The 13784-nt window shown below is 33.7% G+C and overlaps 2 protein-coding genes across 2 annotated transcripts; both read right to left on the reverse strand.

Moving 5' to 3' along the window:
* Positions 1–548: 548 nt before the first annotated feature.
* LOC135142344 (cytochrome P450 6A1-like) lies at positions 549–3192 on the reverse strand. The gene is made up of 3 exons (XM_064074031.1): positions 3025–3192; positions 1623–2971; positions 549–1569 (listed from the first exon to the last, which is right to left on the reverse strand). The coding sequence occupies exons 2-3, from the start codon at positions 2962–2964 to the stop codon at positions 1376–1378; spliced, it is 1536 nt and encodes a 511-aa protein (XP_063930101.1). The 5' UTR covers positions 2965–2971; positions 3025–3192; the 3' UTR covers positions 549–1375.
* Positions 3193–8521: 5329 nt separating this feature from the next.
* LOC135142093 (cytochrome P450 6A1-like) lies at positions 8522–10569 on the reverse strand. Its single transcript, XM_064073755.1, has 4 exons — positions 10449–10569; positions 10349–10393; positions 8941–10290; positions 8522–8892 (listed from the first exon to the last, which is right to left on the reverse strand). The coding sequence occupies exons 3-4, from the start codon at positions 10280–10282 to the stop codon at positions 8729–8731; spliced, it is 1506 nt and encodes a 501-aa protein (XP_063929825.1). The 5' UTR covers positions 10283–10290; positions 10349–10393; positions 10449–10569; the 3' UTR covers positions 8522–8728.
* Between the last annotated feature and the right edge of the window lie 3215 nt (positions 10570–13784).

Below are 13784 nucleotides of genomic sequence, written 5' to 3' on the forward strand. Positions count from 1 at the left end.
AATGATCATCGCTTGGGGTTATTCAGTTTTGATAAAGCAATATCGACACTGAGGAATGCTTCACACAATTCGAAATAATATTTTTGTTGATCTGTCATCTTATGGGTGTTGGAGAAAGATTCGGCGAGCAGACTTTGTGATTTCACATTAATAGAATTCTTCAGCTTACTTTTATGAACTTGCCCCAATATGAATTATCGAAAACTTATTTTCACAGGCGACCTGAATGATAAAATTAATTCATAAGTACTGTGCATGTTTTACTTCCCGCGTTTAATTGAAAGCAATAATACTTATATTAATAAATTAAAACAACTGTTTGAAATTGGAACTAATAAAAATAAATGTGACAAATTCAAAAATATAGCAATGATAAAAATTTGGATAACTTACTTACCTTTTTACAGCACACTCTACAAATAACAGATTGAGAATTTTCATCTAACACTAGCTCGGGATACTTTTTATCCAACCGTGCACATTTGCAGAAGCTTTGTGTATCTTGGACTCGAAGTTCACTTATCAATACTAAAATAAGGACTAACAAATTTAAGAATGAAACGGGTATATTCAATCTTGTACCAATAAACAGAATGTCTCACTTTGAATTAGGATGTCTTTACTACTGGTTTTTCCAGGTTAAGATTCTACCGAAAATCGCGACATTTGGTGAATAAAGGTACAATTTGAAAATTTTACAAAAATATGCATGAATATGCAGTAAGACTGAAAAAAAATGCATTCTTTTAAAGCCTATTGTTTAAAAACAGAAGTTATATACACTTTGCATATAATTCGGGCCTTAAATTTATAGCAGCAAAAATTTACTTGTTTTAGCCAAAGGTAACTGAGAGCGGGAAATTTTTCTCGGTCGCCTCATAAAACTGAATTTGTTGTAAGTTAAAACATATGCAACAAGAAATTCAAGATTAAAATACTGTTATAAAAAATGTAAACACTACACAAAAGATAATATACTTGCAAAACTGTTAGACATTTGCATCCTAAATAAAAAAAAAAGTATGAGCACAGTATACAAATTGTTTAATTTTGTCTAAACATCATCTGCAAATAATTTCTGAAGAGAAGCAGATGCATGCCATTTGCAAAAGATTTCTCATGACTGTACTGTTTTTAAACACATATTAAGTAGTTGGTAACTTATAGTTAGTTTATAAAAATATTTGTCATATATATAAATTGAAAATTTTCTGAAAGAACTTTGGTTAGTGCCACGGTTTTTACAATCGTACACATAAGGCAACATTTCAAAGGCTCATCGTTACTATAGACATAAGCTACAACAAATGGATTTAGCAACATTTACTTGTTAGCAGAATAAGGGTGTCTTCGACTTTCTTGTTTTAAATACTGTTCATTCCGACGCGATAATTTCTTCTCCAATTTTTACTTTCTCGGCATTCAACCAAATTTCACCTTCAGCAGCTGTTATCATCGAGTCTACTTTCATTTTCAATGGCTCTTGAGTTTTCCCGTTAACTGTAAACCTATAGTGTTTTAGAAGAGTCGTTAATCCAACTTTTGTCTGCATCATTCCAAAACGTACACCTGCAACATCAAAATTTCGTCAGCATAACTAACACATTTTATTCGTTCTTTACCTATACAAAGCCTAGGACCTTCACCAAAGGGAAGATGCGCATACTGGTGCCTCGCCTTCTTGTTGTCGTCACAAAATCGTTCCGGATCAAATTTCTCAGGCTCAGGGTAGTAGTTCTCGTCGTAGTGGATAGCTAAGACTGGTATTATAACGAGGACACCTTCTTCGATAATAACATCTTCATCTGGAACTTTATAGTTTTTGACACATTTTCTAGTAAGAATTGAAAGTGGAGGATACATTCTTAAGGCCTCGTTGATCACTTGGTCCATGTATTTCATCTCTTGAATAGCTTCGTATGTAATTTTGCCATCATGTTTATCCAAAACGGTGTTAATTTCATGTCTCACTTTTTCTTGTAAGTGAGGATTTCGTGCTAATTCGTAAAGTGCAAAAGTCATAACGGTGGAAGACGTTTCAAATCCACCTAAAAAGAAGACGAAACATTGAGCTGCAGCTTCTTCGATTGTTAAAGCGTTACTGTCTTGATTTTTTAAATCTATGAGTATTTGTAAGAAGTCGTTACGACTGACTTTGTTGGTTTCTCTATAGTGAATCGTGTCTTTGACTACTTTCATAAAGAACCCTGATACGTCTTTAGGTACTGCTGTTACTCCTAAACGTTTGGCCACATTGGGACAAAGCATAGCAAACACTAGTCGTAACATCAGCAATGGTTGTACTTGGAGAGCTTTACGACCGTATTCTCTAAAAGGCGAGTTCTCTTCTTTAAATGTGTTACAATCCAAACCAAAAGCACAAGAACCAATAACATCCGTAGTAAAACATCCTAGAACTTCCTTGATGTCAATAGGTGTTTGAGTGTCACAACCTGATTCAATTTTTCCGAGAAGGTTGGGTAGGCAATCTACTAGTGTCTGGAACATCATCTTCATCTTTCCAGAAGTAAAAGTTGGTGTAAATTTAGTCCTCAAATTTCTCCATTTTTGACCACCTATTGCAAAAAGATGGGCACTAAGGGGATCGTCTTTTTCGTTATAGTAGAATCCACGGTCGACAAAGTACTGAAAATCTTTTGCCATAATATTTTTCAGGTAGTCTAAATCAACCACTAGGTATGTGGGACTTGTAATGGAGAAAAGTCCGCCATGTTTCCATCCTTTGACTTTCATTTCGTCATATAGGCGCTTTACTTGTAAGCCGACATAAACATCTGGTTTAAAGGGATCAGTGGATGTTCCCCAGGGAATTGTGGGTTTTAAGTTGGGGAGGTTTCGACGTTTCCAATACTGGAAACTCCATTTGAAGTACGCAACTACGACGACGACCAGTGTTATTAATGCAGCCACAATGTTACAGCAACCACAGTTAAACAAAACCATTTCGGGTCTATGCAGATAATATAATTATAGGAAATAAACAGTAATGTGTTCGTTACTTACTGTGTTTTGTTACTTATTTAACAGTTGGGAGCTTGCGATGTAACAAACCCATTACCCAGATTGTTGCCGTGCTGCGAATTTATGCGAAGTAAAGTAAACGAATAGCGCTCGATGTGTGTTCTGGTATTTGTATAGAGAGACTAACGCTGAAGGTTAACTTTGTGTCTGTTTATTTACATCAGCCATGATGTAATCAATATGGTTAGGTCTTGCGCGTAGACTTATTTTTGGATATTCGTTTATGTCTACCCATTTTCTCCGATAGCATTTTATAAGGTATCTCAAAGTGTGGTACCGTAGGTCAGTGAAGCGTTGACAGTGCGTTTTACTACTTAATAAAATAACATATGTGCCGTCGACATTCCATCATACAGAATTTTATTTGACTGTAATTACTAATTACACAAAAGTTACTCATTTAGTCGGATAAACTTTTATTTTTAACGAAAAATAGAAATTTATCCGACTAGAAATTAATAGCTCGAGAGTAAGTATTTCAGTGAGCTAATTTCATGACAATAGACGTGAAAAATGCAAAATTCAAAACATTTTTTTAATTAAACACAAAATAAATATTTTTAACAATTAAAAAGAACAATTATTGAAAATACAATTACCTACTATAAATTATTTTAGCACTTGAACAGGAACTGAAAGGAATTGTTAAAGTATTATTCTAAGTTACTGATGAATTGACGGGGAATCCCTGCTGGTATCTTAAATTTGGTATTAAATTTAAAGAATAAAAAACGACACCATATTCACAGAAATATTTTTCTTGCAACATTTTCGCGGTAGAGTTCTACATGGTTTTGATGACATACTCTTTATAAGCCTTTTTCATATAGAATCCCCAGTCTCTCAGGAGGATTGCTAACTCAGCAAATACTGCTATTGATTGATATTGTGGTTTTTGGGATGGCACTATTTAATTGCTTTTTCTATAATATTTTCATAAACATTGTCAAAACGATTCATGTTAACTTTAAATTTGGAAGCTTACGATGAATTGAACCATTTTTTTAGGGTAAACAGCTGTTCGATATGTGTGCTTTGTTACTTGTATAAAGATACTAACGCTAAAGGTTAACTTTGTATATGTTTATTTACGCCAGCTGTGATGTAATCAAATAATCAAAATGATTAGGTCTTGCGGGTAGACTAATTTTTACAGATCTGTTTATATCTTCGTGTTTTATGTGACAACCTTGATAACGAAAGTTATCTCAACCTGTGTTGCTGTAGGTCAATGAAGTGTTCACAGTACATTGTACCAGTCAATAAAATGGGATGGGTGCTGTCCTCGTTCCTCCATACAAAACCGGAGTTAATGAATCGTCATACTAGTTGTGACAATAAATATTAATGTGCACAAAACCAACAAATTATTGCTTCTCTTTCTACATTTAAACCTAATTTTTGATAATTTAATTTACTTATAAATTTCGCTTAATTTTGTTTGTTTATTTGTTTACTTTTATATTTTTGTGTACTCTAGAATTCACTTTTACTTAACCTGTTTTATGGATCTTAGGTGTTCCTATTTTTTAAATAAACTTATCAAAAATTAATTGTTGTTGGGTTTTACGTATTCACGTCGTCCAAGGTGAATTTGTTATTATAAATTTAGATTTAAATAAATTCGCTAAATATTGTGACCAAGTTTACTTTTGTCAAACTGGATGTTTTTGGTATCTCCATATAGCAGTCAAATTATTTGCCTATTGATCCTAGCTCTGTTTCAGATAATCGTTCTTCAGTGCTGTGCTAGAATCAAAATGTTCGAGGTTTGTGTACTAAATCAAAAGATTTTTACTTGGCATGTGCTTTAGACTCTAATTATAAGGTGATTGCTCTGTCTGAAACATGGTTACATAAAGGAATTTATGACGCCGAATTGTTTAATTTAGCTTTGTTTATTGTTTTTCGTAAAGATAGGGACTATTTGGCTACGGGACGTAAAAGGGGTGGTGGAGTTTTATTAGCAATTGATAGCAACGTCGATGCGACACTTGTAGACACTACTGCGATAAGTAAAGTTGCACCTTTTATCGATGTTGTGCTTGATAAAATATCTACCAATAATCTGAGAACCACGTATATAGTTGTTAACTATATACCACCATCTTGTGACTTAAACACTGTGAACATATTTTTTGATTGGCTACTGTCATTAGATCTTTCATATAACTTCAATATTCTCGTAATGGGTGACTTTAATGTCTCAGAATTTGTTCTTTTTTCCTTCAACAGTATATCTTCCTCCCGATGCGTTCTAATAAAACAATTTATGAACTTCTTTGATTTTCAGAAATGTAATAAAATATTGAACTCCAAAGATGGACTCTTGGATTTTGTCTTCACCAACAGAAATCTTAATTGTTTCGTTAGTAGATCGCCAGTTCCGCTTGTTGCAGAAGATGATTATCATCCTGCCCTCCACATAGAGTTCTTTATTCTTAGAAGTGAATGTAAAACATCTCTCAGTGCCATTGATACAAAATACAACTTTCGCAATAGTAATTTCCACCTTTTATATGTTGCTCTGTCTGATATTAATGGGCTTATCTTTCGCAATGTTCTGACATAAATGATGCTGTCTCCATTATATATAAAACCTTGAATCGTGTCTTTGAAATGTACGTGCCTAAGAAGAAAGCTACCAAATATCAATACCCTCCGTGGTTCAATGGAAGTATAATCAAGAATTTAAAGTGGAAACATAATGTTTGGAAATGTTATATTACGACGGGATCAAGAGATGATCATGACTTATTTAAATCTTTACGGGCCCATACTAAATCAGAAATATATCATGCTCCTTAATCCTATGTAAATATCACCAATATTAATCTAAAATCAGACCCTAAGAAATTTTGGTCTCTTATAAAATCAAAAACTGACTCGGGTACGATTCCTTCTGACATGATTTACGATGGCTCTGAACTTAATAAACCACAGGCTATTGTTGACGGTTTCGCTGACTACTTTTCAAAATCTTTCACTCCGAGCAATGGGCAGCGAATCTATTCCTCCCCAAATTTGATCAGAAATACCCTTTACATCAAGTCTGTGTCCGAATCGGAAGTTTTAATCGCTATTAAAGAGTTAAAACCTACTATGACATGTGGACCTGATCTGTCTTTATTATCAGGGATTGCATGTATTTCTTTTGCCAGCCGCTATGCATTATATATAATTTAATCCTAAAAACCAATGCATTTTCCAATCAATGGAAGTTTTCTCAGGTCTGTCCTGTATATAAAAAAGGTAATAAAACGAATTTGAAAAATTCCCCGTTGCTCTTTACCGCCATACAATGCAAGCATGGAGTCAACATCAGCATGGGTTCATGAAAGGACGATCAACTGAAACTAATTTAGTTTCAATAACTTAGACCCTTTGCGAGCCAATAGATACCTGTAAGCAGCTTGACGTTATCTATACCGACTTTTCAAAAGCGTTCGACCGTATCGATCATAGCCTCTTGTTGAGCAAACTGGAACATTTCGGTTTTTCAGACACTATAAGCAAGTTACTTAGGTCATATTTACATTATAGGTACTCATTTGTCTATATCAGAGGTTGCAAATCCAAAAGTTTCAAACAGGAGACCGGTGTCCCTCAGGGAGCCATATTGGGTCCCCTGCTCTTTAACTTAACATCTTTATTGATGATGTTGCAGATGTTCTCGACGTTTCTTATCTCCTGTTTGCAGATGATCTTAAGATCTATAGTATAATCAATTCGACTGCTGACTCGTTGAAATTACAAAGAAACTTAGACGCTGTGGATAACTGGTGCTCTGAAAACAACTTTTGTCTCAGTTCTGACAAATGTGAAGTGATGTCATTCACCCGCAAAAGTAAAACTATATACTATGACTACCACATACGCGGCGTCGTTGTTGTTAAACCTGATGTTATTTACGACCTGGGCGTTTTCTTTGACCCAAAACTTTCTTTCAATTACCACGTAAATCAGATAGTAGATTCGGCCTACAAGACACTAAGTTTTGTCATTCGCAGCTGTCGAGAATTCTCTGACCCAAATACTTTAAAAGTCCTTTTTACCACATATGTCAGGTCAAAGCTTGAATATGCTTCCCTTGTTTGGTCCCCAATGTATAATATTGACACTACGGCATTAGAGACAATACAGCGCCGATTTCTTAAATCACTCACTTATACCATTGATGGGTCGTATCCGGCTAGAGGATTTCCTCAGGAACTCTTTTTACAAAAGGCCAGTGTGCCATATTTGCAGTTAAGACGTACTCAACATTCTGTCATTTTTCTTTATAAGATACTTCGCGGCCTTTATGACTGTCCCTACTTTACAGGATAATTCGGCAAATACTCAGAGCAAAAGTGCTTCTCATATTCTTAAGTCACATACAAACTTAGTTAGGCTTCATCCTTTTGTTTATCACGTTATAACTAAAACTTGTGGATGTTTTTACTTAAGTGTTACACTATAACATACTTCGGAACGTCTCAAATTGCTGGTAATAATAATAATTGACAATAATTTTCTACGGGTTTAAAAAACCCAGTTACAGAAAAATAATATTTAAAACATAATATAATTCCTTCACTGAACCTGAAAGAATGATATGAAAACGTAACAATATTGCAGCTTTGATAGTTTGTTTCAGAGTGATCAAAATTTTTCAGATTAGAGTTGACCATTGAAATATATGTTTGTGATGACTTTGATTAAACTATAAAAGTCATGAATAACCTTTCATGTCAATAAAAAAAAGTTATGCATGACTTTTACAGTTTAATCAAAGACATGACAAATATTTTCATGACCTGACCTGACTTGACCAGACCTGACCACACCTGAAAACTTTTTGATCACTCGTTATTTTCTTACAGGCTCTATAATATTTTTTGGATTGATTGAACATATATTTTCGATGGCGCTGCTTTAGAATGTAGCGTTCTGGAGGCCAGCAGATCGTGTCTTTGATGGTACTGAATATGTGTTTTGTACTTCCCGACCAAAGCTAAGGAACTATTATAATCTAGTCTATAGGGCGACCGGCTAGTTTCATATTTTGTCGATGTGTGATGATCATAAGAGTACAAAATGATGGGTCTCCCGTTTTCGTCTAGAGCTACGTGAAGAAATATATCACCAAAATTTAAAACATGATGATAAATTGTTAAAAAAAATATATATATACAGGTTATATTTAAAATTTCAAAAGAAAAAGTCTGTTACTAATGGAAATATTACATTCTAAAATTTTATTTAAAATCTCATGAGCCAAACTTAGAGAATCCTCTTAACGAAAATTCTTCTCACAAAGGTAAGACCACGGAAATGTGCCATTAAAAGTAAGAAATGACAAAAGTATTTTCCGAACATTGAAAGTGTTCACGTAGTAAGAACAATCTACGAGAATCTTAAAACAACTATGTATTGTCAATTAGAGCTCTTGAGGAAATAACAGGATTTCGAGTAGGGATACTGCAGTATATAAAGATCTGGGCAAATTAAGATATATTTGAACAAACTTTAAAATATATACAAACAAATGGTAAAATTTATAAAAATATTTATCCTATATATGCATTACAGTAGCAAAACTTAGGCATTATTTTTCAGCCTGAACGTCATAAAAGCTTCTGTAGAGACCCAAATCCATTTTTAAATATATTGGTCGCTCTGAGATATAAGCTTTTTACTGGATTTATATTTTCTCGGCATTCAACCAAATTTCGCCGTCAACAGCTGTTACCAACGAGTTTACTTTCATTTTCAATGGTTCTGGAGTTTTCTTATTAACCGTGAATCTATAGTCTTTTAACAACGTCGTTAACCCAACCTTTGTTTGCATCAACCCAAAACGCAGCCCTACAGTGACAAAATTTTAGCAACCAACAATATTTTTTCCCTTCTTACCTATACAAACTCTAGGACCTTCACCAAAAGGAATATGAGCATACGGATGTCTCGATTTTTTGTTTTCTTCACTAAATCGTTCAGGATCAAATTTCTCGGGCTCAGGGTAGTACTCCTCATCGTAGTGTATAGCGAGAACTGGTATTACAACATTGACACCTTTTTCGATAATAACATCTTCATCAGGAATTTTATAGTTTTTGACGCACTTTCTAGTAAGAAAAGAAAGAGGAGGATACATTCTTAAAGCTTCGTTAATCACTTGGTCCATATATTTCATCTCTTGGATAGCTTCGTACGTGATTTTGTCATCATGTTTATCCAAAACGGTGTTAATTTCATTTCTCACTTTTTCTTGTAAGTGAGGATTTCGTGCCAATTCGTATAGCGTGAAAGTCATAACAGTGGAAGATGTTTCAAATCCAGCCAAAAAGAAAACGAAACACTGAGCTGCGACTTCTTCGATCGTTAAAACATGATCGCCTTGATTTTTTAAATCTATGACTATTTGCATGAAGTCGTTACGCGTGATTTTGTTTGTTTCTCTGTATTGAACAGTTTCTTTGACTACTTTCATAAAGAAAGCTGATACATCGCTGGGTACTGCTATCACTCCTAACCGTCTGGCCGCGTTGGGAAAAAGCATACCAAATATTATTCCTAACATTAGCATTGGCGACATAAGCAGAGCTTTACGACCATATTCTCTAAAAGGTGAGTTCTCTTCTTTAATTGTATTGCAGTCTAAACCGAAAGCACAAGTACCAATAACATCTGTAGTGAAACATCCTAGAATTTCCTTAATGTCAATAGGTGCTTGAGAGTCACAACCTGTTTCCATTTTTTCTCGAAGGTTGGGTAAGCAGTCTATTAGCGTCTGGAACATCATCTTCATCTTTCCAGAAGTAAAAGTTGGTGTGAATTTAGTTCTTAAATTCCGCCACTTTTGGCCACCGATAGCAAAAAGATGGGCACTAAGAGGATCGTCTTTTTCGTTGTAGTAGAATCCACGGTCGACAAAGTACTGAAAATCTTTTGCCATAATATTTTTGAGGTAGTTTAAATCAGTCACTAGGTACGCAGGACTTATGATGGAGAAAAGTCCACCATGTTTCCAACCTCTGGCTTTCATTTCGTCATATTGTCGCTTCAGCTGTAAACCGACGTATACATCTGGGTTAAATGGATTGGTGGATGTCCCCCAGGGGATTGTAGGTTTTAAGTGAGGTAGGTTTCGGCGTTTCCAGTACTGAAAGCTCCATTTGAAGTATGCGATCACGACAACAGTCAGTGTTGCAATAAGGGCCAAAAAATTACTAAAACTACAGCTGAATACAACCATTATGACGTCTGCACATATAGAAAATACCTAACAATAACAAAGCAAATAACGGATGTGCATGAATACCTAAATAATACTGGGGATTTGCGATGTCACACAGGCTGCATAATTCTTTAAGAAAAAATGATTTAAGAAGCGTAGGTGGATCTTCCGTATATGCACTTACTTTTAAGAAAATGTATCCATCTGATTATTGATAGGATACTGATAACAAGTAATATTATCTCCAAATATGACGTCGTAACTCGTGTAGCACTCACATTGTACTGTGTACCAGAAATATCAGAATAAAGTTAGCACATGCGCCGTGTTCATGTTTACATAAAAATTCCGCTGGGAATATTAATTGTGTACTCATTATAATTTACAGATTCGTTCGGCGTTTTGAAGTTTCATTTCATGAGATAGACACGACGCGTAATTTAAAATCGCATTCTTCTCTTGCGAAGCAGTGAGAGCCTACGTGGGAGAAAATATCTTCGTAGGTGTTTGAATAACTGTACTGTCCAGATTTTTGGAAAAAAAAATCAAAAACAATAACAACATTTTGCTATTTAATTTTGAATCTGCAAAACCGAATGCTTTGAAATCTTGCAGATATTTTTAATTTATAATAAGCATGATACACTTTTAATCAAAATATATTTGCTTATTCCCTCCAAAAAATTGACGACCTCAGCTCAAAATTTTACTGAATAAATCCTATGTTAAAATGTGTAAAAAGTGATGAGTCTGAAGGTAAGTCTATACTTGTGATTTATCACTGCATTAATATTTTTTAGATTTGCGTGTGCAGGCTATCTCAAAAAAATTAATGACTGAGTCAATTTATTTGATTGATTAAATAAGAATTGCAAAACTTTGAAATTTTGCAGACATTTTGAAGTTATTGTAAGCATGATAACTTTTTATGTAAAATGTATCTGGTTATCAACCCCAAAAAATTGATGACGTCATTTAAAATTTTGACAAATAAATCCTAAATTGTGCAAAATATGATCAATCTATACTTGTAATTTTTCAGTGCATTCATATTTTTAATATTTGCTTACAAAGGTGATAAAAAAAAAATGAATCAGTCAATTTATTTTGTTGAACAAATCAAGAATTGTAAAACTGAGGCTTTACATGTGATTTATCGTTGCAGTAATTTTTTTAGATTTGCTTATACAGGTGGCTCAAAAAAATTAATGAATGAGTCAATTTATTTTATTGATTATTTTCCCAGAAAATTTTGAGAATACAATACTGTTAATTTTAGTATTACACTGCACCAATCCAAGTTGATATACCTACGTGTCCTTGCAAAAATGTTGATGACGTCGTCACAAAATTGTGTAAAGTAAAAACTCAACTCGAAAATGCTGGATATGTTTCATTGTAGGTATTTTAGGCGCGAGGGAAGTTCTGTCGAAACAGCTTTGGACCATTTTTTTACTTCCTGAGCGTAAGCAAAGGAAGTATTGCAATCGAGCCCGTCGGCTGACTCTCTCCTTTTACGTTTTCTCGATCTTTCATGACCCCTAGAGTACAAAGAAATAGGTCTCCCGTTTCCGTCTGTCTGTCCATCTGTCTGTCTGTCTGCCGTCCCGGATTTTTATTAGACAGATAATCTCCGAAAGTACTGGACCGATTGTTGTGAAATTTTGAACATAGTCCTACACATTTTATTTATGACTCCGAATTGAGTTTTTACCCGAAACGTCCAGATTTTTGGAAAAAAATCAAAATCATGAAACAACATTTTGCAATTTAATTTTGAATCAACGTGACTCAAAAAAATTAATGAATGTGTGAATTATTGATTTAATCAGGAACTACAAAACCACATGCTTTGAAATCTTGCAGATGTTTTAAAGTCATCATAGGCATGGTAAATTTTTAGTCAAAATGTATTTGCTCATCCCCCCCTAAAAAATTGATGACGTAACCTCAAAATTTTGCTGAATAAATACTTAATGCTTAAATGTGCAAAATATGATTAGTCTGTAGTTGTGATTTATCATTCCATTCATATTTTTTGGATTTGCATATACAGGGTGACTCAAAACAATTAATAAATGCGTGAATGTATCTTATTGATTTAATCAGGTGAATTTATTTTCTTGATTTAATCAGGAACTGCAAAACCGAATGCTTTGAAATCTTGGAGATGTTTTATATTTATAAGCATGGTAAAAATTTTGCTAAAAAAATACTATCTTATATGTGTAAATAATTATGTCTATACTAGTGATTTTTTAGATTTGCCTATACGGGGTGTCTGAAAAAAATAGGTGACTGAGTCAATTAATTTTATTGATTAAATCAAGAATTGCAAAACTCAATACTTTGAAATCTTGCAGACGTATTTGCCTTAAATTACAAGTACTATACAGGGTGTTCCTTTTATCTGTTTACGCCTGACAATTTTTGCATAGGCAACATATTATACACCCCAGAGACGACTTCATCCAATTTAACTTTTTAATAAGCAATCACAAAAAAAATGACAAAGATTTCAATGCCAAATAATGACAAAATTGAAAAAAATAATACTCAATACCCCGCTACAAAAATGTAATAAAATAATTGTCTGGGAATATATAAAATTTTGGATAATGAAATTTTATAATTAAAAAAAACTCGATCTGTTAGGTTGTTTAGGATCGTCAAAATTTTGACAGTTGTTAAGTTTGTTTATTAAATTGTCGAAGTATATCAACTGTTAGATTTGAAATAGAATCAATTTATGTATAAATAATTTTTTATTCAAAATATGTTTGCTTATCCCCTCCAAAAAGTTGATGACGTCAACTCAAAATTTGGATGAATAAATCCTATCTCAAATGTCCAAAATATGATGAGTCTGTACTTGTGATTTATCATTCAATTCATATTTTTTGGATTTGCTTATACAAGGCTGCTAAAAAAAATTAATGAATACGTGAATTTATTTTACTGATTTAATCAGGAACTGCAAAAAAGAATGCTTTGAAATCTTGGAAATATTCTAAAGTTGTGATAAGCGTGGTAAATTTTTGTTCAAAATGTATTTCTTTTTTTTCGAATTTTAGATTTGTCATTTTTACACATTCGGTTGCGTTTCTTAATATGCTATCTGTAAAATAAAACAATTTCTCAAGTTTACGCGTGGGTGTAGATTGATCGAACAGTTCTCCTATAGATTAATTCCGACATAACCTTGCACAAGTCTGGCATAAGGTTGACAAACTTGATGGCAAAAAGGAAGAGTACCTACCGACTTTCTCAATCAATTTTGTTGGCCTTAATACAAAGACAGAACTTGCCTCGTACCTTAAACATAAGGTAGGTACGAGGGAAGTTCTGTCTGAATGGATAGCCTTAGACCAATGTTTTTGTAATCCAAAAAACATTTATTTATGAAAATTGAATCGGTAATACAAGCCTTACTTAAAGTTCAGCTCGCAGCCCAGATTTAAGGTACTTAGATTTATTGTTGTGGCGACACTAAAATATTACACCGTTTGTGTTACTTTCT

The sequence above is a fragment of the Zophobas morio genome, unplaced genomic scaffold, assembly GCF_036711695.1.
Source record: "Zophobas morio isolate AGI-343-1 ecotype UQ-CSIRO unplaced genomic scaffold, CSIRO_AGI_Zmor_V1 ptg000046l, whole genome shotgun sequence".
Lineage (NCBI taxonomy): Eukaryota > Metazoa > Arthropoda > Insecta > Coleoptera > Tenebrionidae > Zophobas > Zophobas morio.